At 39.8% G+C, this 25,691-nt stretch overlaps 1 protein-coding gene across 2 annotated transcripts in view; it reads right to left on the bottom strand.

Moving 5' to 3' along the window:
- Positions 1 to 25,301, bottom strand: part of OTUD4 (OTU deubiquitinase 4) — a gene marked incomplete at both ends in the record, with an annotated part of 37,700 nt that extends 12,399 nt beyond the window's left edge. Inside the window, 13 exons of one of the 2 annotated variants that reach the window (XM_079709219.1) lie at positions 1,342 to 1,528; positions 1,627 to 1,727; positions 2,797 to 2,891; positions 5,381 to 5,445; positions 5,540 to 5,657; positions 5,908 to 5,965; positions 8,474 to 8,606; positions 10,473 to 10,554; positions 11,698 to 11,770; positions 12,469 to 12,515; positions 17,901 to 17,951; positions 20,782 to 20,892; positions 25,143 to 25,301. In XM_079709219.1, the coding sequence (XP_079565345.1) occupies positions 1,342 to 1,528; positions 1,627 to 1,727; positions 2,797 to 2,891; positions 5,381 to 5,445; positions 5,540 to 5,657; positions 5,908 to 5,965; positions 8,474 to 8,606; positions 10,473 to 10,554; positions 11,698 to 11,770; positions 12,469 to 12,515; positions 17,901 to 17,951; positions 20,782 to 20,892; positions 25,143 to 25,301 (1,280 nt within the window). The remainder of the gene's footprint in view (positions 1 to 1,341; positions 1,529 to 1,626; positions 1,728 to 2,796; positions 2,892 to 5,380; positions 5,446 to 5,539; positions 5,658 to 5,907; positions 5,966 to 8,473; positions 8,607 to 10,472; positions 10,555 to 11,697; positions 11,771 to 12,468; positions 12,516 to 17,900; positions 17,952 to 20,781; positions 20,893 to 25,142) is intronic. The other variant, XM_079709220.1, reaches the window with a different exon arrangement.
- Positions 25,302 to 25,691: the final 390 nt, after the last annotated feature.

Genomic DNA, 25,691 nt, shown 5'->3' with positions numbered 1-25,691 from the left:
TGGTATTTGTTATGAATTGAATTGCATCTCCCAAAAAAGATATGTTCAAGTCCTGACCCCTCGTATCTGTGCATGTGACTTTATAAATAGGGTCTCTGCAGAAGTAATCCCATTAAGATGGGATCATAGCGGAGTAGGGTGGGCCCTAAACCCACTGTAACCGGTTCCTTACTAGAAGAGACACAGACACCCAGGGAGAACACCACGTGATGATGCAGGCAGAGACTAGAGAGATACATCTACAAGCCAAGGAACACGAAGGACTGTGGACAACACCAGAAGTAGGAGAGGCCTGGAACAGACCCTCCCCTAGAACCTTCAGAGAGGGCACGGCGCTACTGACACCTGGATTTCAGACTTGCAACCTTCAGGACTGTAAGAGAGTACACTGCTGTTGCTTTAAGCCAGTCCGTGGTACTATGCTACCACAGCCCCAGGAAACTACACAGTATTGGTACCATGTCAGCCTAAGAACCTGCAACTCTGTCTTAAAGATGTTCCATAAACTGTCTTTAATGACAAAATGTTAAGTACGTTCCCAAGAAAGGGGAATGCCCAAATGCCAAAAAGAAAGAAACTAAAGACCAGAGCTTAGCAAGCACATAAGCAGATGCTGGAGCTGTTCAGATGATCGGGGAGATCAAGCTTGGATGGGGAAGATGAGCCACAAGCACCCACAGGAGACGTGGCCAAGTTCACAGGAAGAGGACAGCCTCCACTTAAGACACACCTTCTCCAATAAAGCTCCTCCAAAGAATATAAACTACTCTGTAACTACTACTCCAAGGAAGGGCAGATTAGGGAGAAATTTAAATCCACGGCACAGGAAACTACGACCCTGAAGTTCATCTGCCTCTGAATATTCAGTCAGAATGCTGGTAATTCGTGATCACAGCAACCTGTTCAGTATTAGACACATTACAACAAACAATCCAAACTTGTCGGAACAAAGTAAGCTGACCGTTTGGGTTGATTTAAGTTCCTATGTAAAGGGGAATATCCTCACCCTGCAAGGAATTCGGGCTGCAGTTTGGAATTCAGTATTTAACACATTTACAAGCTACCGGAAAACTCTTTGAGGGTGCCAGGTTACGATCTAAATCATTTGAAAAAAGTTATTCAGAAACAAAGATGTCTGACCCTACCAAATTACTCTGATTTGTTTCAAGAGAGCTATAAAGAACTGAAATCCTCACGTTATTCTATCAACGATACTTTTAATGTCACGCTGTAGACAAGTGTACGAACAAAAACTGTAACTTTTTAAAAGCATGTGACACAGAAAAGTAAAAGAGATGCTTCTCACTTAGTTTCTAGCTCTCCTGCCTTCGGGACGGTTACCTTGTGGCCTGTGTGGGTGTCCTGCTCAGACTTCTGTGCTCACTGGAGGGCTTCTGAGACTGCGGCGCTGCAGAGTGGCCGGGGGGTGCGCGCTGCCTCAGCCCCGGAGGGTGCTGCAGGCGAGGTGGCAGCACGGGCGGGGCTTTTCCTGGCTTCGCCGGGGCCTTGGGTCCTCTGTAGTCCGCGTCTGTGGCAAGAGCCAAACTGCCTCGTAATCTTCCCATTATAGACACCCCCCAAGCACCGTCCCCTCCCCAGAGAAAGGGTAACCTGGCGTGCTCCTACCACAATGGAAGTTCTGTCCGGAAGGAGGTTTTTTCATCTTCTTCCCTGCCACCGTGTTCCAGCTTTCCGAGGAAGGCGGTCTGAGGTTCTTCGGGGAGACTCTTTAAAAGGAAGGAAAAGACTTGCAGTAATTTATCGTGCTCCTCCCCCCAAGACCATCCACTTAAGTATTCTGCATAAATATTTTACTTTCCATTTACCTAAGAATTCCCAGGTTTAGTTCTTATATTGAAAACACATTAAAGTACAAAGCATTCAGCAACCCAGATGTAACTCTAATCAAATAAGACAACGTAAATCAAAAGCACATTTTCTAACCTACAAGGACAGAAGACTAAAAGGCCGTAATCATAACCTAAACAAAAGATTAGATAAAGAAGGGAAGACTATTACTCTGTGGGATGTGATGAAAGTACTGTAGCTAAGGACGGGGAAGCGAGGAGTCTTTCCTGTGTTAGAGACACACAGAGGCATCTATGTGTCTGTGAGCAATGGTGTGATGTCTGGGATTTGCTTTCAAATATTCTAATTCCACCCGCATCTTTTTTAAAGGGGTTAGGGAGAAGAGATTAGAAAAGACTGCCAAGCCTGCTGTTAGTTGTTAAAATAGGGTGATAGTTACATTGGGGTTCACTGGACTATCCTCCTCACATATGTGTATGTTTGATATTTTCCACAGTAAAGTTTAGGTGTGATTTACTACCTTTTCCTCTAATGAAGGCAGCAGCAACTGAAACAAAAGTTGCTCTAAGTAACACTGTATAATAGCAAGTATTTCACTCCTCCATCAGATAACCATTTACTGAAGACTGCACGCAAGGCGGCAATGAATGAAATTAGAAATGAATGTGGTCCCTGTCCTCCAAAGTCCCCACTTCACAGCTACAATACGGTTGATTTTCCAAATGGCCTTAGTGAAGAATGGCACATTTTAAACAGTAAGCAACAAAACAAATATTTTTTATTTAAAATACCTTAACACGGATAACACTAAATTTGAACTCAAACTATTTTTCTACAAGATCTACACAAATATATTTCTCTACACACAGGCAATACATTTAAATGAATTTGCAAATACACAGGGACATTTAGAAATGCTCATGATTATACATTAGGCTAAGTGGAAGAGACGGTGAATGAACACCTTAGCTGAAGAGCAGTACATACTTCTTTCCAAGTTCTTCGACCAAAACTGGCCCGTTCTCAGAGTGAACCCCTTGAAAGTCTGCATTAGAAAATTTTCCATTGTGATCCAACCTAACCTGTTGAACGATTCCGCAAAGAAAAATCAGTCACCTGATTCTTTCGCATCAACCATCAGTTTTTAAACTGTTATTTCATTTTCAACTAAAGAGAAAATGAACATACACAGTTAAAAACAAAACAAAGTTCAAAAGGTACACAATAATATTGCCTCTGACCTCCCAGACCTATGTACCTCCATCCAAAATACTTTTCTTTGTTTATCCTTCCAAGTTTTTTCTAAATTGTCTTGGTTCTGAAGGCAGGGCTGTGGCACCACACACACCAGGATTCCGGGCCCCGCTTTTCTACTTACCAGCAATATGACCTTGGGCAAGTGACTTATCTCATGCTCCAGTGTCCTCATATGTAAGATGGGGCTATTTATAGTACCTACATCATAGGACCCATGGAGGTGGAATGAGGTACACATGATATATATATAAAGGACACCAGCCTGCACACAGCAACCACTCAACAAAGGAGAACAACTATTATTAAAATCACTATTGTCTTCTCACTTTTCCAATATTTACAATATTGTCACATGTAAATGTGACCTTTTTCTCCCTAAAAACAGGTCCGTCACCTCTTCTCTGACATACAATTGGTTATTACACAACAGCAAATCTTAACAGGACGATAAGCCTTCAGGTCTCCTCCTGCAGTCAAACGGCACACGCAGCACAGGGCGCCGCTAACCACTGCACTGGGAGCCTGAGGGACACAGCCCTGCATGAAGCCACCTCCGCCTTTTTCATCAGTACAGTTGGCCCCCGGCATCCGCGGGGGACTGGTTCCAGAACCCCTGGATGCTCGACTCCCTTATGTAAAATGGCACAGTACAGTCAGCCCTCCACACCCAGACGCAGAGGAACGGCCAACTGTGGATCAAAGTCCTCAAGCCGAGGTTTCGTCCTTCAGTCACAGCAGGACACTGCTTTTCCTCTCTTCCAGAGTTTAAGAATAAAAAATATTTTTCTGAAGTTAGTTTTTATTAGAAGTTTAAACTACATTTACAAGCTTGCTTGAGTAAATAAAAGTCACCTTTGAGTCACAGCAGTTTCCATAATAAAATTTCAATTTAATTTTATCCAAGTGAAATAGTCAAGGGGTAGAAATAGAAAGTACTCTAAAAAGGAAAAAATTAAAACAAGTACCTGCTTTACCATCTACCTTATCAACAGCATCTGCTTTACAAAAGCAACCGAAATCTCAAAGCAAATACGCTTGACTTAAAATTTAACAAGTAACATAATTTTAGCGATGCAGCATAAAACAAGCAATCTTCTCTTCTCTACTGAGTGGGGTTAGGGAGGGAGGGAGTGCCCTAAGCCCTGGCTTTACTCTTCTCTTTTGTTCTGTTCCAAGTTCCCCAAATCTCTATAGTAAAAGATCTCCCAATTCTGTTGTGACTAGGGCACATTTCTGACAATCGTGTAAGGAAGAACCTAAATGAATCATATCCTCTTCTTCCTCTCCTTTAAAAATACCCCCAAATCAGAACACTATTAAAAGTTCTTAAGGTAAAGTCTGTCACTGACCTCCAGAAATAATCCTGGTCCCCCAGACACTTTTCACAAACCACTTTATCACCAAGGAACAAGTGTTTCCTCCACAAGTCAAGAAGAAATGTTTGTCAATGGCTATTTTAAAACAGTTTTAAAAAGGCAACACTTTTTGATGAAGACCATTTTTGATGAAAATTATCTTCCAAATAGCAATTATTATTTTTGTGTGTGTGTTGTTTTTGTTTTAGAAAGAGTAATATTTTTTCATAAAGGTTTCTCCAGTCTTGGCATTATTAACACTTGGGACTAGATGATTCTTTGCTGGGGTGCCGTCCTGTGCGTTCTAGGACGTCTGGCACCATGCCTGGCCCCCACCCACTAGATACCAGTCACACCTTCCCTGCTATAACAATAAGAATGTCTGCAGACATTGCTAAATGGGAGGTAGGGCTGCAAAGTCACTCCACGTAAGAAATACTGATCTAAGTGTTTCTTAGTGAAACACAGCTTTCCCCCTTAACAATCAACAGTTTTAAGCCCAAAGCAGCAGCTTATTCAAAGTAAATGGCAAAAACTTCTCTTACTGTTCACTTTCTTATCTCAATCCAACAAAAAACTGTATTATCAGAATCTTCCAGGATGCCTTCCATAAACCAAATTGACCTATAATGTCAAGTTTGAATCAATTTCAATAAATTATTTGTCAACTGTAATGAAAATATCTAAAAACCTAAAATGTTACTGTTACTTCTTTGAAGCAAGTAATATCAAAGACTGAATTATTTTAAAGATCATGTGATGGGACGCCATGGTTTTAGATATATTTGACTTTGGTAATGTATTCAAAAGCTAAATATTTATAACTATTAAAATGTACACACAATATATTCTGAAATCCCAAATTAACAACACATCCAAACTTGAGCTGTTTTCTTGATTCCTATTACAATAAATAAGATTTCAAGTAAAATCTTCTCTTCCTCTGCATAATCACTTACTTGGCATTTGTCTCCAACTTCATACTGTAAGCCAGCAGCAATGGAATAATCATGTTTTTGTTGAGCTGTAAAGAATATCAGCATTATAGTAAGTTGACATAATCATTTTCAAGGGCCTCAAAGCAAATTTATGGAAAATACACAGATTTTTTAACTCACCTTGTTTAGACTTCAGCCAAATTTCATATTCCACATTTCTATAGACTGCTGGACTGAGTGACTTAAGAACCTTTCTAGACAAAGGAAGGCTAGGAGAGTTCCCATTGCTTTTCGGGTGCTAAATAAACAAAGTCAGGAAGTCCAATCAACAGAGAAATGCTTTTAAAACATGTTTGAGATATGTATCAGAGTAAAATCAAATGAAGAAGAAAACTTTAAAAATTTAAAAGGTCACCAAAAAATGTCTTACTAGTAGATGATCCTGACTCTATTGAAAATGTACCAGAAAAGAGAAAAAAAATTAAGGCTATAAATTCATATACTTTCTTATATTGAAGAGGTAGCTAAAAACCATTAAATAAAAATACCTGATCACTTGGCAAAGCTTTAAATCCATTCACATCATTAACAGTGGTAGTTTTACTCCTACAAAGGAAGAAATACAGCCATCATTAGGAGCACAAAAATGTTTGCATGCAGTTAACTTGTTCTAATGTCATATAAAATCCCAGTTATATTTCAAAAAGTCAAACCTATATATATTCCAAGGAGCTCAAACAAGTTTTAGTATAACTGTGCATATATACATATATATGTATATGCATATATGTACATGTGTGTATGTGTGTATGTATACAGGTCAAAGATTTTTATCAGTAATTCTTACTGACTCGATCATCAAGAAGAGAGAAACAGAAATAAACTACGAAATTTGGGTTGGTAGAATAACTGAGTTCATAAAAACATTTAATGTAAAAATTTCCTTTCAAAATATAGATGAGGCTCCATTAAACAAAATATTACCGCTACAGTCGGGTAAGAGTAGACGCCAACTAAATAAGCAACCAGTATGTTAAATGCTGCTAAGTGCTTTTGGGGGAAAAAAGGTAGGAAAAAATTAGTTTTGAGACCTAGGATCAAATAATAAAAAATGGGATGAAGGAAGATGTCTTTTTGAGTAAAGAATTAAATGTGATGAGACAGCAAACCATACGGCTATTTAGTATTGCAAGCAGAAGGGATAGCAAGTGCAAAGACCCAGGGGTAGGCAAGAGGCTGGACAAGTTGATGGCAAGTTGAGTGGGGGATGAGGTGAGAGGCTACCTGTACTCTTCTGTCGTATAATTCCTCCTCCTTAATAAACCAATCTCTAGTCTTTAGGACAATCTCCAAATCTATAACCCTTAAATGCAGCATCATTTAAGAGACCCCAAGTATTTAGAGTCTGGACTAAAAAAGCACCCTAATTTCTAATACTTCAGGATTGAGCGATATGAATGTGAAAAGATCCAGGCACAGGAGCATAGTGCCTGGATATTACACACTATGCCTATCTATCTTGCCATGATTATGTAGCATTCTTCCCTAAATGAAGCTTGGTCCTCCCTAAGCCAGACATGACACAAGTAAAAGGAAATCCTAATAATGCAAGAAAAAATTAATTACGAAGGCTTCCACGTTCCAAGGGCTTCAATACTATAGTATAAAAAGGAAAACTGATCATTACGATGAGCACACCATCCCTGGTAAACTTCTCCAACTTACTAGCCTCTACACTACACTTTGCCTGCTTCACCTTCCAGCTGCCATCCCAGACCCAGCTGTTGCTAAAACTGCAGCAGCAACCAAAGGGCATCTGCTGGAAGTCCCCACACACCAAGTAAAGTTAATAAGCTACAACAAGCTAGTTATTCATTCTCCCTCAAAACTCCCCTATGCTCAATGACATGCCTTAATCATACTAGGCACCTGGAGAAAACCATGCAGCAGAATTTCCATCTGTGCAAAGTTAGTTAGTCTATTCTAGGATTAAATTTACAATGGGAGACCCAGATTTTAATCTGACATTTCTTTCTTATGTAAAAATGGTAGTCAACCAAATTTTCAATCAGGATCTCCAATTTAATTCAAGAAATGCTGGGAATTACAAATAGAGATATATTTAAGTGTTTAATAAAGAATTAGATATCCTGAGGCTTAATTTCATTTTTCTCTAGTTTCACAGTATGTGACGCCAAGAAGGGTACTTTCATACTCTCATACAAAAGGAATGATATACTTTTAGCTTCACCAAGAATGAAATAGGTCGGTTCTTATAAAATACAGAGTAAGCTTCTTAACGTCACTGATAAAAACTAACTTACGTTGGATACTATACCTAGGAACTAGGCTGTGCATTCTACATGTTGTCTCATTTAATTCTTATAAATTCTCCACTTTAAAAAATACTAATATATCCTCATTTTATACCTATAGAATTGACGCTTCTTAGTGAATTTAAGTAACTTGCCCCAAGTTCAGTTAGTTGGCAGGAAGCCAGGAATGAAACCAGGTTAGGATGTCCACAGCCCAAGCTCTCAACCACTACCCTATATGTCTTAAGTGGAAAAGAAAAATAAGCTGCAGACTCTAAGTTAAAAGGTGTTTATTCGCAACATAAACAAAGGCATTATCCAAAGCTGTTCACATACTTATACCCCAACTTGGGATTTTTATTATATAAAAAGAAAAGGAGGCGGCATTATCTAAGAAAGAAAACAATAAAAGAAAGAAGGAAATCAAAATGGCCGTTTTCATCACTGGATATGTAAGCAATTGACAGGTTAACCTTAAAATTTTAGAATATACACACGTATCGGCAGGACCAAATCTATTTCAGAGATATGTGCATCACGATTACACAGAAATAGATGCTTAGCAAAAATAAACAAAGAAACAAACAAAATCAACTTTCAAAAGAAACAGTCCTACAATAGAAATGAGATAAAATTAGTGGCAGGAAAAAAGAAACTTACTGCATAAGTTTCTGTATTGCTGTATTTTAGGAATACAATAATACCTCAATATGTGAGGCTACTCCACGCAGAAACATTTACTGAACTGTTTCTTTGTATGGCACTACAAAGATATTTCAGGACTGAAATTCACTCTTACTTGCAACTGTCATCCTCTGAATCTGATATTTCACTGCTGTTTTCATCAGCTACTTCAGAGGTGTCTAGTCCCATCAAGATTTTACTAACATCAGTTTTAAATACCTTCTCATACAACAATTCATAAAGCAGAGCTGCAATTAACAAGAGAGAGATGTTACACAATATTAACTCACTTTACGTTTTAACATTAACATTGAGATTGCCCGGGCTTCCAAATCCTAACTAAATACCTGTAACGCCTTATGAGCAATAACACAACCTAGATAGAGAGGAACTAGATTTCTGTCTTTGCAGTTAATTAGTTCAAAAACCATTATATAATATACTGACATTTTTAAAACTAACAATAACACAAAAAGGTATCACAACTTTGAACCAAGTATGATAAAATTAAACGTGCACAGTGAGCAATGACTACATCCCACACTCTGTGCTAAGCCTTTACATACCACCTTCATATTTAATGCCAGCACAGTGAAGTGTTCTTATTCTAACTGTACACATGAAGAAACTGAGAACTAGAGATGTCGCACAACCTGCCCAACCTAAGGAGGCTTGGATGGAAAACATAAGGAACATTAAGATTGCTCGAAAGAAGATAATTTTTCATGATGGACTAAAAAGAAACCATTGTAAAATGTATTCTCAGCAGCCACTGAAGCGTATTTAGACAACTTCTTTGCTTTAAAAAAAGAAGAAAAAAAAAAACTCCAGAAAACATAGAAATATATACTACCAAACATTCAAAACCTACACATGGGAGTTCAGGACTCTCCCAGTGAACCTTACCCAAACAAGTCCACAAAGAATTCATCGACAATGGTGCCCACCCCCTAAATGAGTCCCCAAGAGACCCCCTTTCTCACAGACCACCTTGTATCCATCCCAATATCATCCAAACCACAGGTTCTGAGAAGTACAGGAAAGGTAGGTGCCATGAGCTGTCCTTCCCAAAGCTGAAATGTCCAGATTTTGACTAGCTGGGACAGGCGGAGGACACAGCCCAGGATACAGACAGCTAGACTCCCATATCTCAAATAGATCAACTTAAAATTTTACATTACACATGTCTTTACTGGTCACCCCCAGCTAAAGAACAGAGGAAAAATGTCCATCACATGCCCAGCACCACTGCTTTGTATGAGTCATGTGCACTTTGTCATAAGAGATGATAAAGGAGATAAAGTAAGAAGGCAGGAAGGAGCTACCACAGCAGTAATGCTCAACTGGGGAAGGAAGGGGTATTTTATCCTCCCAGGAAATACTTGGCAAAATCCGGAGACATTTTTGGTTGTCACATGGGAGAGAGAGCGCTACTGGCATCTACAGAGTAGATACTACTAAACATCCTACAATGCACAAAACAACCCCCAAAACAAAGAATTATCCGGCCCAAAATATTAAGAGTGCCAAGGTCGGGCTTCCCTGGTGGTGCAGTGGTTGAGAGTCCGCCTGCCGATGCAGGGGACACGGGTTCGTGCCCCGGTCCGGGAAGATCCCACATGCCGCGGAGCGGCTGGGCCCGTGAGCCATGGCTGCTGAGTCTGCGCATTCGGAGCCTGTGCTCCGCAACGGGAGAGGCCACAACAGTGAGAGGCCCGCGTACCGCAAAAAAAAAAAAAAAAAAAAAAAAGAGTGCCAAGGTCAAGAAACCCAGGTCTAGAGCCAAATACGATCAAATACCTGATTTCCTCTGTCATTTAGATTTTCAAGCTATACACTAACAGCTCTAAAAACACATACAAATCCTTATTACTGAAATTAATTACTGCAAGAAAAAATAACTTTGTATTTATAAGCCAAACTCTAATCTATACTAGTGCCTTTTTTTTCCTACTGAAATAAGTTTTTATTAAAGTATTAACATTTTTGGTAACCTAAGGATCTCAGAAATATATTTTTACAATAAAACAGTGTATTTGCCCTGACTTGTTTGCATTAAGACTATAATGCTTAGGAAGAAAATTTCCTATATAAGCACAAGGGTGATTACTTACACTGACACATAGCAGAGCTCTCTTTATACTTTATCGGATAGACAATATCATAATGATTGCCATTTGAAAAACACAGTAATACCTGAAAGGGAAAAATAAAATACACTTTTTAGCCCTTCATATATGACATTTACATAATAACTTACATCTCTAATATCTCTGAATTACTAGTAAGTAAATTTCCTAGTAGGAAGTGAATATTTTAGAAGTAACCTAAAGCTCCAATGTGGTCAACTATGATGCATCCATATGCTGAAATGTTACACAGCCAATGAATCAAAAGTTCGTAATAACTTGGGGAAATGCTTATGGGATCAAAAAATCACACACAATATATGAAAACAACGTGATTTCAACTACCTAAAGATGAGGGTTAAAAGACTGTAAGAAAATATTCTAAAACCTTACTTTAATGATGCTTACCTCTAAGAAGCAGAATCAAAGGTAAATTTTTTCTGCTTTACAGTTTTAAGTACCTTCTAAATAGTCAATCACTTATGTGCATTGTATGTGTATATGTAAGTCTTATGTGTATTAGCTATGTGTATTAGCATAAGTCAATCACTTATGCTAAGAGAAATACACACTGATTTTGCTTAGATTACGTCATATTCCAAAAATTATACTGGAGAGGCCAGATCCAGAGCCAAGCACCTTGGAAACGTGCAAGTCCTTATAAAGGTCTATTTCACTCAGTTCCCTGCCCCCTTACCACCATTTGCATGGTGATAAGACACTTCAACTTGGCCTGGATGATACCAAAACAAAGTTCTCTAATAATGAATCATGTTTTTGTCCCCTTTCTAGGTTTCACATCATTTTTCAGTTGTTACTGCTTTGTGACTAAATAATAGCACCTTAGCCAGTAAATTATCTTTACAATGGGAAATACATCACAATTACCAAAGTATTTGTGGATGCAATCGCAGAACCCATTTTCACAAGTTATTTTTCTATTTAATGTTTATATTGATGTAAAACAGTAATAGTCTAATTAATCACATACACTAGTATCTCAATTTTTTTCTCTAGTAAAATGTTATGATAGAGTTCAACATAGTGATTTGTGGGAAAAAACAAATACAAAATAATGTAACTCATAGATGATTAATAGGAACTTAAAAAAACTCAAAAAGTCACTTAAAAATTACAGCTTAGGCAGTCAAGATGGCAACTGAGTGGTTCTCTACTTAAATCCTTTAGAAACACTTAGAAAAATTCTTACCTTTTCAGGAAAATTATTTTCAGTTACTTGTGAAGGAGAAACATTTGGTTCCCGGTAAATTATAAAATCTTTCCTGAAAATAACATGTAGAAATTACTTCTGATGGAATATATTTCATGAATTGAGATTTAATCACTCATTCATTCATTCACTCAAGAGCCCAGTACACACCAAGCAATATTCTAGGCACTGGAAATAGAGCAGCGAACAAAAGATAGTAATGGAATAACTAAGCTGTAACATACTTATATAAAAGTATCCTCGTAAAAAAATAAAATTTTAAATGTAATTTGCATATATGTAACTTCAGATATAATTCTAAAAGTAGACCTCAAAACCAGAGAAATCGTGAAGGTGATATTTATAAGGACATTTCAAAAAGAAAAAAGAGAGCATTCACCTGCTCCGCTAATGGGCAAAAGTTGTAAAATTGACAATAGTGTTTTGCCTTTGTTCTAGTGGCCATTCAACGCTACCAGCCTTCAGAGTAGGAAATCATTTCTCTAGAAGGCTGATGATAAGTGATATAGTTTATAGGCCTGGAAAAATTTTTATATTCCATTCCAAAAATATCTGGAAAATTAAAATCTCTATACATTGATACCTAAATGTCAAAATCTAACTGATGCAATTAAAAAAGCAAAACATTAGAAAAGATGCTTTTACAACCAAGGCATAAAACTGCTTTGCTATTTTAACAACTTGACTACAATGGAACGTTAATTTCCCACTGACTTTATTTTTGTTTACCTACATTATTACAGTGCTCACCTGTACATAAGAGAAAGGGCACTTATTTCCACTTGTCCAACCCATTCCTGTATTGAACAAAAAAAGTTGGCACATAAATGTCTCCTACTTTTTACAATACCTTAATACATATCTTTATACGATATACCTAATTAGCTAGAAAAGCTCATTAATACTGTTAGTATTGTGAATACTATAAAAACATTTCTATAAGACAGGCTATAATAACATATACTAAAAAGCAGCCCAAGTTTCTGTCGCAAAAATCCTTAGTAACAGAGCTAGAATAAGAGTTCCTATTGAGGCGGCAAGATGACGGAGTAGTATCTCTAAGTTGAGACCTTGTTAAGGCAAAGACTCTGCCCTCCAACCTAGCACCCAGAACAGAGCCTAGCACAGGATACGTGCCCCGAAAACGGGATGTAGACCCGAAGCAGAACTCAAGAATCAGGAAGGATGAAAAAGGGCAGGCTCCTTCCCTTCAGGAGGATGGAAGGTACCAAGAAAGCAGTGTCCCAGCCATCACTTTAACATGTGGTAGAAGTTCTAGTACTAAAGGAGTCGCTTTTAAGTCCTTAAGCTTTTCAGAAGGAAAGGGCCAGTATATATCAAAAATTCAAATATCCATATACTCTTTGATCCAGCAATTCAACTTGTATAAATCTATCCTAGGGAGTTCCCTGGCGGTCCAGTGGTTAAGACTCCGCGCTTCCACTGCTGGGGGCCACAGGTTCGATCCCTGGCCGAGGAACTAAGATCCTGCATGCTGTACTGTGCAGCCAAAAAGAAAAAAAAAAAAAAATCTATCCTAAAGAAATATTTCATATGTCCACAAAAGTGTATATAAACAAAGATGTCCACTATAGCTATTTGTAATAGTTTAAAAAAATTTTTAAAGATAGCCCCAAGATTCCACTAATAGATAAGGAATAATTAAATAATTTTGTGGTTCATCCAAACTATGTATGGAAACATCATGCAATCATCAAAAGAATGATGAACTGACTTGGAAAGATCACTCAGACTATCATGTGTAAAAAGTAAGTTGGTGAAATAATCCTATTGTGCAAAACAAGAAATACATATATTCATAGAAAGAGATCTGGAAGGATATACCTAAGTTGACAGTGGAGACAGGAAATTCAAGATGAGGGAAATGTAAAGATTTTCACTCTTCATTCTGTATTAAATCTTTCACCATGAGAATGTATTCCTAAACTACTTGTGAAATTAGTAAAGACTTAATACCAAGAGTTACTAAAAATAATGAGCTATGGTAAATGAATGCTGCTACTTTCTCCTTCAAAGAAAACAAATTTGAGATATGGAAAGATTTTAAGAGGATGGTTTGATCTCTCAGAAAAGAATCATCTTTCCCCCAAAGACTCTGCACTTCAATAGTTCTCAAAAGTTGGCTCTGTTTTTCAAAATGAAATGGGTGCCATATATTATAATAGACTTCTTAAAATAGGCCTCTGCCTAACAATCCCAGCTTCTCATAAACTGCTACAAAAGACACCCTCTGGTAGAGAGGAAATCCTTCCCTGAAACCAGTCTGCTTAGATCATAAACACAGGCTATATCCACTTTATGCAGAATCCATATATCCACTTTAGAAAATGGAAAATTATTCTACTAGTGTCAACAAAATACCACCTCTCAAATAATGTATCATTTTATAAATATTTAATCTTCAGAATAAATTCTGTTGTAGTCTGGTTAAGTACACATATCTATCATATGCGATATATGATGTATCTTCTTGTCTATCGTATCTTCTTCTCTAACCAGGGTCAATTTTTAATTATTAAAAAAAAAATCTATGTTCTATCAGTATCTTCTACCTTAAGGCCATAATTTTATTTACTCAGCGCTCTGTATGATGTTTAATCTACTTCCTCATTGTGGGTAAGAGCACAGTGTGTCTACAAAATCTACTTTAACTAAAGAACTATACTATATCAAAAAAACGAATCTAAATGTTCTTAAATAGTCATCAAAGCAAACTTTTGTTCCTCAAAAGACACTATTAAGAACACTAAAAGACAAGATACAAACTGGAAGAAAATACTGAAGAATAGATATCCAGTACAGAATTTACACTCAATATAAAGTACTCTTATAATTCAATAAAACCAACGTAATAAAAAAAAAGACAAAACCTATGAATAGACATTTCACCAACAAAGATATATGGATGGCAAATAAACACATGAAAAGATTCTCAATATTACTAGAGAAATGCAAGTTAAGATCACAATGAGACACCACTATACAACCACCAACACAGCTACAATTTAAAAGGCTGAGCATACTGAGTATTGAGGGAGATGCAGAACAATTGGAATTCTCATATATTGCTAATGAGAAAGCAAAATGGCATAGCCACTTTGGAAAACAGATTGGCAATTTCTCATTAAGCTAAACATAAATTTACCATATGATCCAGCAATTCCACTCCCAGTAGTATTAATCCAAGAGAAGAGAAAACATATGCCCACAGAAAGACTGGCAAGCAAATATTCTTAGCAGCTTTAATCATAACAGCCGCAAACTGGAAAGAACTCAAATATCCATCAACTGGTAAACTGCTAAACAAACTGCAGTACATCCATACAGAGAATGACCACTCGGCAATAAAAAGGAACTACCGATACACACAACACGGATGAATCTCAAAATGTTTCCATTATGCTAAGTGAAAGAAGCCAGCCATATAAGACTATAAAGTATATCATTCCATTTTTTTTCGTCTAGAAAAGGCAAAACTTAATACATCAGTGGATATGGGGGAGGGGGGATTAAGTGCAGAGGGCATGAGAAACTTTGTGGAGTGATGCAAACGTCCTATACGATGTCTGTGGGCGGTCACACAACTGTATACATCTGTCAAATTTCATCAAATTATAAGCTTAAAAATGTATCGTATGTCAATTTCACCTACGTAAAGCTGACAAAAATATATTCTTGCAAAAAGTCTGAGGCATTTTTCAAAAAGTTCCACCGGTACTTTTAAGTAAAAGGAGAAAGATGCTTTCTCTGAGAACTGGATGAAGCAATGGAGTTTATCCATCAACTATATTTCTCTTTTCATTTCATACATTCCATAGATCAGGGAGAAAGAGAAACAAAGGAAGACATAAATATTTATTGCTAATAATGAAGAACAAACGACTGTCCTGTTTGGCAGGTACCCGAAACACCTGGAGGAGGTTTGACCGGATTGGGGAGGGGTGCCCTAAGGGTAACAAATCTGGCTGGCCAGCACCCTGGCAAGGAGACACCTGTCCCAAGTGCTCAAAACCGCAGCAACCTGCCCTCCCCGCTCCTGCAGACCCCCCCATCAGTCTCAGTTCGGTTCACACCGCCTCATTTCCTCCCTTTGTCCCCTTCTCTCCACTCCCACTATGTCTCTGCTATCCTTTCTCGGACCCTCATAGCCCAAGAGCCTGAACTGCTGCACAAAGATTACTATAAAATGACACTGTGGGTTTTTTCTGATGAAAAATTAATAAACGGTCTTTGTTGTTTCCTTCATATTCTACAAAGGAAACAAAACTCACCAGTAGTACTGCTACCTAGAGAGAACGGTTAACATTCTGGTGTTTAATCTTTCCTACCTGTTACATATAATGCGATACGGCTTTAACATGCACTCAACACACACAAACTAATCAATTAGGCACCCCAAACTGACAGGTAACCACGGGAAGTCCAAAAGCAACAAAATATGTAATTCTTGCCTTCAAAGAAGCTTATAAACTAAGAGGAAAAAAACTACAAACTTCAGGAAAATGAATTTGTGTCCATTTTTGTGGGCAAAACTCAGTTTCAAAATCACGGAAAAAAAAATGTAGTCTTGAGCAGATTTAGAGAAAAGATCTTCAGAGGATATTTGTCACCAAAACTGGAATAATACCATACTTACTTTCCTTTTTTTACACTTACTATAGTGTGCCCACTTCTCCGTGTATTAAACAATTTTTTCAAAACCACTGGAACTAGTCTTCCTGCCTCTGGTCTAATCCACCTCCGAACGACCTTTACACGAGATTCTTTCATCCATCCATCCATCCAGTTAACAAAAACACCAGGCACTATTCTCACTTCAAAGCAGTGAACAAAACATAGCTCACTTCCTGCCTCAAAAAACTTGAAAAACTTCCCAATGCCAGATTCCCAGGCCCCAGGCGCAGAGACTTTGATTTGGGTCTGGAATAGAGGCCAGGGATCTGCATTTTTCCTGATGCAATGGCCTGTAGGCAATGCTTTGAGAAATGCTGGCCTCAAGTATCAGCTCCAAGCTAATGAGGCTGGCAGTGATGCTCTCCCGTGAGCACACCACAGCCTGCCCTCGGACATTTCTCACCACCTCCCACCTTCGTGTGCTCCGTGCTCCACACAAACCCAACTGCTTTCTTTATCTGTCTTGCGCACAATTTTCACTACTTGGAAATGCCCTGCACCCTAGGCATTTCTCATCCAGAAGCTCTTCAGAGTTCAAATGCCCTCTTACTCTCAAACTCCTGCTTTGCCTACCCAGCCAGGAATAAAACGGAATGCCTATAGCATCATACCTATACTTCTTTCGACACATGTACCTTCTCACTGGTATTAGATGTTCTTCCCTACTGTAGGGAAACTCCTGAGAACAGCATCCAAATCCCAGTTACCTCTGCCTCCCGGGTGCCTGGCCATTCTTGGCCCACAACAAGCACTCAAATTAGAGTTAGGGAATTGAAGGGAGACACCAAACATTGATCAAACACCTTATTCCTATGTTATTATTCCCTTTCCTCCCTATCTGACTCCTTCTCTTACCTTTTTCCTTTGCTAATGTCATTTTAAACTTAACAGTGATGACCTCTGGGGATGAGGGAACATTCTACATGGCGTGCCATTAACATTTGGATTTTTACACAAAGAACATTAGTTTTGACAGCAGAAAAAAAAAAAAAAAAGAAAAATTCTTTTAACTTCAAAATGACTGAGGAAGTGCTGGCAATGGGACCTGGTGGGGAAGTGCTGTCCGTTTACTCCCAACGGTCTCTTCCTACTTCTCACACTGACCATTTTATGGGGAATGGAGCCTCCATAAAAGAAGCTGTCTTCTCAGTTGCCTAAGGAAGCAACCAAATATTGCCCTTGCTCTATCCACCAAGCCCCATACACATACCAACACAGCACCCTGGAAATCATCAGCACTGTTATGTTAGGTCTTCTATGCCATTATGACAGAGAAAGAGAGCACGACTGTCTTTCGTGAGGCAACAGTGCACAGTACACAGCTCCAACTGTCTTCCGCTTAAATGCTGCATAAAACGTGCACCTAAGATAGTAAATGTTTACAAGGAAACCCCTCCATACACTGTAATATTAATCTCTCGTAATGAATTTTGAATACATTATTTAACATATAAAAAACAGAAATACGTCAGAAGATTACGGCATACCTGTGGATTTTCCAAACGTTTTAAATATTCTTCAAATGACCCTTCTATAAACTGCAAAAAGAGAAAAAAGTCTATTACAAATACATCGAAGCAAAAGTTAATCTCTTCGCTGTGAATTACTGAATTTTTACACAAACCTTGGATACATCAGTAATACTAAAATATATATATTATATATACACACATGCACAGATAAAATCTAATTATGAAAATACATACATCATTAAGAAAACATCATAAACACACAAAAGAATTTAAAGAAGGAAACACTGTCCGGAAACATTTCCTGGACAGGATCCGGATGGGCACAGGGACAGCAGCATAAGGAAGCGGTGGACAGCAAGCACCGTGTTGGGAAGACAGGAGCCACCTGGCCAGCAGGAGCGGGGCCACTCGGTGGGGTGAGTGCAGTGAGAGAGGAACTCAACTGCACACCTATTCACAGAGGGCCTGGGGCCCAGGCAGGACTATCAGACTTAGGGAGAAGACAGTTCAAGGTCCCAGCAGGTGACACTGTGAACAGAGAAATTACATGATAAAAGCAGCACTTAAAGACTAACCTGGTAATGGCCAATGCTTAGAAGATAATTAAACATAGATGCACTAGCTAAGAAATATTAGTTTACTAATAGATATGAATATTCATTCTCTCTTAGGTCAGTTATACTAAAAACAAGGACGAGAACTAATAATGCTAAAGATCTTTTGAAGAATCAACAAGATTTTTCTAATATGGCCTGCTTCATTGCTACTTTACATGTAAAAAAAAATTGAGTTTATTCAAGCTATATAATAATGTTTTTTGCTTTTCTCATAGCAATTCCACTAATGTAACTGAAAGATCTAAAAAGACATTTGTCTGAAACACCAAATTCAATTTTATTTAAATTAGTCTCAGTTAATGTAACAAAGTGATACACTTAAAACCATTAAAATACACTCCCCGGTCTATAAAAATCTTTTAAAAGCCCATGGATTTTTTTAAGACAGAGATTAATTCCTTTATAGATTGTATACTGTCAGATTTCCAAAAGTATGCTAAGTTTCAACACAGACTCATAATAAAATAGCCACATATTTCAAATATCCCACCAATCAGAGGCTACTGTTCTGTATTAGTTGATTATCTATAGACTTAAAAAAAATAAAACCACCCCACAGAACCATTTAAAGTTGCAAAAGACCTAAGCCGTGTTCCGACACAAGCCTGCATCCAATGTGAGATTCTACTTTCTAATCAGGAAGTATTCATCTAGGCCCCAACTAACCATGGTCAGTAAAAAGGCACACCCTTCTTCCCATGAGAGTCTTTTCCAATTCTGGCCAATAGAAGCCGTTAGAGGTATTCATTATAAGGAAAGCAAAACTTCCCCCCTTGGAACTTTCAACCTCGGATCACACCTCCTGAGACCGTACAGCTAAATAAATACATGCAAAGCACTTAAAACAATGCCTGCTGGCAGAGAGTAAATGCTCAACCAATGTTAGCAATTTCCACTGTTGTCAACAGTAGCCAGTAACAGTAATAACTAATTCACCTGTAATTTCTTCAAATAGTCCAGGACCACTCCACTCCCCTGCCCTCTTCTCTGCTATAATACTCTCTTATCTAGCCTCCACACTACCAGCTTTTTATTAATAAAACAAGTTTTCAAATCTCCTGATCAAGCAGGTATCTCTCCTTCCTGGAATATATTACTGTCCATCTTATAACATGGCACCCAGAAAAATGTCACCAGTAATAAAATTTTGCTTGAAAATAGGAACTCCAACCCAAGAACACATCTAAACACTATTTACCTATTAAGTCTTGGAACTGAGTTATATGCAAAGTGTCAATGTTCTTCTGGCAGTCAACGGCGGGGGGAGGGAGGGAAATACCACTGAAAGTTGTCAGATGATAATTCTAGTCATAAAACCAATAACTAGTAAATCCTATAAGGCTTTCAATGTAAAATGAAAATAGGTCACTGTGGCATTATTTCACAGCCTACTACACACTACTGAGAAAATTACAGTAAGTTGATATTCTGTTAACTACTAATTAACTATACTACATTCTATTAACTACTAATCATTATTTACATAATTACAATGTTCTGATAGGTAGTTCACAATGATGAACCCTGAAAATTAAAAAGTTATAAATGCCTCCTGATAAAATCAAAGGCTCAACGCTAGCTATGCTCAGCATATTTCTTATACCCTAAGTGTGCAATTTTTACAACTCACATGGGGTCACCGATCACGGAAAACCGTTAACCACAACACCTTACTCCCCGATCACATCAGCAAAGCTCGCTCCTAATACGCCTAAGTCAGCCTTCCAGCCTCCACAGCTCAGTGACCCATCGGTCACAGAAGCTTTCTAAATGTCTGAATAAATGAATACCACAAAATGGCCTTAAAAAAAAAAAATCACAGCTGTAACTGGATTTGAATTCAAAAAAGCAGGTTTTTTTAAATTTTCATTTATTTTTTATTTTTGGCTGCATTGGGTCTTTGTTGCTGTGCACGGGCTTTCTCTAGTTGCGGCGAGCGGGGGCTACTCTTCGTTGCGGTTTGCGGGCTTCTCATTGCGGTGGCTTTTCTTGTTGTGGAGCACGGGCTCTAGGCACGCGGGCTTCAGTAGTTGTGGCACGAGGGCTCGGTAGTTGTGGTGCACGGGCTTAGTTGCTCCGCGGCATGTGGGATCTTCCCGGACCAGGGCTTGAACCCGTGTCCCCTGCCTTGGCAGGCGGATTCTTAACTACTGTGTCACCAAGGAAGCCCAGCAGTTCTTTTTTATAAGGGTTATTTTCAAAACCTGCATTAAGATCCAACCCGTGAAATTCCCATTAGACCATTCTAAAGGCTAAGATGTAAATGTAAGTCAACACACCATTACATGTTTAAAATTACAAATTACCGCTTCAAATTTCTCTCGGTTCTCTCGAAGATAATGAATACAGGCCATTCTGACTTCAACATGGCGAGACTGAGAGTGCAGCACCTGCAAAGCAAAGAGCAGCACACTATCAAGCACTGTTAGAAGATTCAAGCTACGACCTAGTGCCTTCTTTCACACCCAGCGTAACCTCACGGCCAGCAGACATCAGTCTCCCTTTCCCTTTCTATCATTTCTAGCTCTTTATTCATTCCCACCTCTTCCACTAACCAGAGAGATGACACGACACATACAAACAGCAGTACTTAAGCCAGATGTCACTCTATAAAGAGCTTATTACCATTTCTCCTTTAAGTCACTGAAATTACTCCTTTGGGGAAATCTTTGCAAACTTAAGACACTTTCCTCTCCTGGCCAGCCCTCTACTGTAACTTTGCTCTTCACAAAGCAAGGCTAACAGAATTCCTGAAATGCAGTGCTTAGCCTCATCCTATGCTTGCTGCAAAAGAGAACAAACAGGAAACTTCAACAAAAATCGTCTTTGAGGCTTTATGCCCATAAGAGATAAATTTCTTTTTCCCGGTAATTTTGAACTATTTGCCTTATGTATAAATTTAAGTCCACCGTGGTTTCAGAAAAATTAAGGTACTCATTCTTCGATCCTTTAGCTGTCAGGCTTACATGATTCTTGAAAGAACATCCAGGGAGCAACACACAGGATGCAAACGTGCCCCTGTGTGCTGTCATCCCAACAGCCTTGAAACTTGCTCTTTTGCCCCAAATCTTAAAGCACCACCTGAAATAAGTCATACTACAAAGATGATCCAAATCCTCCCACTTTGTAGCCTCTGTTTTCTTCTGTTAAACAACTAGTTCAACAAAAGAATAACTTACTGGCATTTTGTCTCTTACTGAAAGTCTAAAGCTCTGGTTTGAAACCCTTTGGCTAGTTCCAATACTTTAACTACCATGCTAAAAAGAGTAGATTATTTTTTTTCTATAACTAGGTGTCTCAAACGAAGGTGTTCCTGGTACTCTACAAGGTCAAGGTAGGAGAAAAAAAGCTGACATATAAAATAATCACATCTCAAACTACTGTCAAGGCCTCTTGAGAATTTCTATTATTATAAAGTAACTTTAAGAGTTATAGTTCCAATTGAGTGATTCTCCCTTATGTTCAGGCTGAGCAGAGAATTCAGGAAAAGGGAAGCTCCAGCTGCACATTCTACAGGTCACTGTGGGCAACAGCCAGGGCTCATTTATACCCATAGAACCAAAGGCACAACTGTTTAGACAGCTACCAGGTCCCTGCACACTGAGACACACTGAAGATGCACTAGCTGAGGTGAGCAATGAATTTGTCTTCAGCATACTAGCTGGTTTTCAGCTTAACAGAGTATGCCAACATTGTTGTCTTGGGTACTACAAAAAAGCATCCTTACGTATTCTAAGCTTCCAGCACTGGAAGGACTACCCAAATAGTAGTAGATTTGAGTAGCAGAAAAAATAACCACCACACAATTTTTTTGCCAACTCAACAAATGACATTTAGCAACACTTCCTTCACAGAAGCTATGCTAGACACTATTATGAATCAACGTATTAGTCTGAGTAAACCACAGTGTCATCCGATAAGGCTTTCCTGCCACCAGTAAAGTGGAGCTAGTCTTAAAGCCATTTACCTAGCAACAGGTGGCAGACATAAGTGAATAAAGCTTATTTTCCACCAAAAACAATGACAGGCATATCTCTTGTGTTTTCTCCTCTTTTAACAAAGATTTTATTAGCACATGAAATCTGAACCTGTTACTCAGAAGCAAAACTCTCAGCAACTTCTGATCAAGTGCAGGGGCTGCCGGGGCTTTACAAAGCCAAGCACTGTTAAGAGAAGCAAGGTTAAATGACAACTGTTTAAAAAGCATAATATTGTGCCAGTTCAAGGACACTCAGGAAGAATTCAAATGGTATGACAAATATCTCTGCAAATCATTATATACATGAAAATAAGCTAGAAATAGGAGGCTTTCCAATCTTTACTTAGGGCAGACGGTGATAAACACTGAGAAAGGCCGAGACACACTGCTTCTCCAAGTCCTCTAAGAGCGCCCTATTTTTAGCTCTAGGGCCACAGAGCTGATTCAGGTCAGGCCTCCTGTAGGCCCACGTCCAGAACTGTAAAAAGGGAAGGGCCTATCTAAATCAGGTAATTTGGAGGGAAAGACCCCTGCTAATTCAAGTCTCTCCCTCTCCATTCCCCCCACCAAAGGCCGCCATTTAGATTACTTACTGTGACTCCTTGTTAGAAATGATAATTATTTTGATATTATTGGAGAAATCGTTGGCAAAAAAGTAAATCCTCTGTACACATTTTTAAAGGGCAGCCTGAGGCTGCTGTTGCTGTCCTCCGCCTCCCCCTGCAACGCACACACACTGCCTTTGGCCATGAAGGCTATTACCTTTGGTCCTTGTCTACTGAAGAACTGAGCTGCCCCCAAGAGTCACAGTATTAAGCTTTCTAAAAGCTCAGTATACTAAAAGTCAGAATCAGCTAATTGGAAGGGATAGTCCCTTATGCCTAACTTAAATCCCATCACAATAAGATACAATAAAAATGTGTTAGCTGATGTTAGCAATGAGTTCTTAGCGTAACCAGCTAGCTCTTGCTCCTTTCCACTTAAAAATAGAGATTCTGTATAATCAAGTTTGCCAGTTATCTACAGCGTGTAGTACCGAAACCAGACACACCTTTCTGCTTCAACATAAACTAGGATGTAGATAATCCAACTCCAAATAAGCACCGTACTTCCCCTATTTCTATTTGTTTCCACCTCCTTCCTTACCAAATTCTTGCTAGAGCTAACAATATGCATCAATAGGGACTGAATTCACTTCCACCTCTTCCTTCTGCTTCTGGAGGTGCTAAGGAGTCCAGGGAGGCTGAGGCAGAGGAAGCAGGATAGATGGAGATCCAGGAAACTCACGAATGGGACACACTGTTCACCTACTGATAGTAAAGCCTGGGATGTGTTTGTGTGAACATATCCCAAAGCAACATTAGAACATCCTAAACATCTAAAAATAAGAGACATCTATTGAACTAAAAAAGAGCTCGATTTGGGAAGCTTTGAGAAGAATGTTTCAATGACAATGCCTGCAACAAACTGCAAAGGTTTGGACCTTTGCTAAATCCATTTCTTGTTTAAAAAAAAAAAAAATGATGTTATGCTACTATTGTGAAAACGAGGGCCTTTGGAAAATAAATGGCTGGCCTTTGGATATTGAAAAAAATAAGAATAGACTGGTCTATAGATGTTAGGTAAAGCATTTACTCACAAATAGAAATTGCGAAAGCTACTTAGCATTCAAAAAAGGTGAGAGAAAGAGAAACAGAAAAACTCCAACGGCGGGGAGGAGACGGGAGGGGTGGACCTTAGGCCAAAGGAAAGCAAACTGTGAACGGAGGAAATACACACCAGGGCAGTAATGTGAAACTTTTGTCCAACTCTTTCAACGGCTATTTTTCAATACAGGATGGGTTTTGCTGACTGCATACCTACCAACTACAGTATTATATAACAGGGAATAAGCTCTCTTACCAAAAAAAAAAAAAAAAAAAATCAGAAACATCCTCCCAAGAACTGTGTTAGGAAGTGATTTTGACCATTAAGGGGGAAAAATTCGGCCAAGGGCCTACAGAACTCCAGATATACCCTGCCTTCCTACTACCAACTCCAAAACAGACTTTTTTTTAAGTCAATTATTTTTAGTACACCTACACTGCCTTGCAGAGCATTAAAAAAAAAAAGAGTGGAATCTGCTCAAAGACAATTCTTTGCAAACATTCTACCTTTTCCAAAGTCTGGCTTTCCCAAACTGTTCATTTTCCCCCTTCTGATTCAGGCGGACAGGGGCGGGCTTGGCTATCCCGCGTTCCAAAGTCCAGCAACAGGAAAAAAAAAATCATGTTCCGCGAGTCAAGTCTGGTGCACCACCTCCTCTAGGAAACATTCGGTTTACTGGTGGGAACTCTGTGCTTATAAAACCAAGAGGAGGGGAAAAGAACATTTCTCCCTGTCGCCAGCCATCAAGCAAGGGTACAAGGCTCTCCGCAGGCCTCACGGGTTGGCCTCAACTCATTACCTCTTCGCCAGGAGGGACGACACCCAGATAATTTACAGGTTTTTAAGTTTCGATTTAGAGCTTCCAGACCCGGAGCAGCGTCCGGTTCCGGCGCGACAATGGGCCGCTGTGGCGGCGCCGGGGCCACGCGCAGCCCGGGAGGTAGGCGGCCCGGCCCGCCCGCCGCTTCCCACCCGGCCCCGCCGCTTTCCCCCGCCCGGCCCCCGCCCCATTACCTGCTCCGCCACGGCCCGGAACAGGCACGACCCGTCCTTGGCGACCAGTTTCCGATACAAGCCCAGTTTCCGCAGATAGGCGTCCATGGGCGTCGCGTCCTCCCGGGGCGCCGCACCGCCCTGGTCGCCGCCGTCTGGGGCGCCGACGGCCGCCTCCATGTTGCCGGTCGCGCTGCAGGCCCGGCGCGGCGCGGGCTAGCCCCACATGGCCGCGCCGCCGGCTCCTCGACGCCCCGGCCTGGGGCGGGCGGCGGCTCGGGCTCGGGCTGGGCACGCGACGGCGGCAGCAGGCGGCGGCCCGAGGCAGCAGTCCGCGCGCATAGGGGAGCCCTGCCTAATGCATGGCCAGGCGCACGCGGCCACCTCCCGAGGGCCCACGCGCCCAGGGGCAACGGGGGGGAAATTCACGAAAACCCGAGAGCGAGGAGTCACTTCCCGGCGGCCTCGCCGCCCGGCTCAGAAACTGCGCCCGGGGGTCGCCGCCCCCACAAGTTTCCTTGTCCCGACCCGGCGGAGGCGAGGAAAGCCCCGCACCTGAGCGCGCGCAGA

This window comes from Hyperoodon ampullatus (genome assembly GCF_949752795.1).
Source record: "Hyperoodon ampullatus genome assembly, chromosome: 1".
Lineage (NCBI taxonomy): Eukaryota > Metazoa > Chordata > Mammalia > Artiodactyla > Ziphiidae > Hyperoodon > Hyperoodon ampullatus.
Note: the sequence above shows the minus strand (reverse complement) of the source record. Positions and strands in the feature narration are given on the sequence as shown.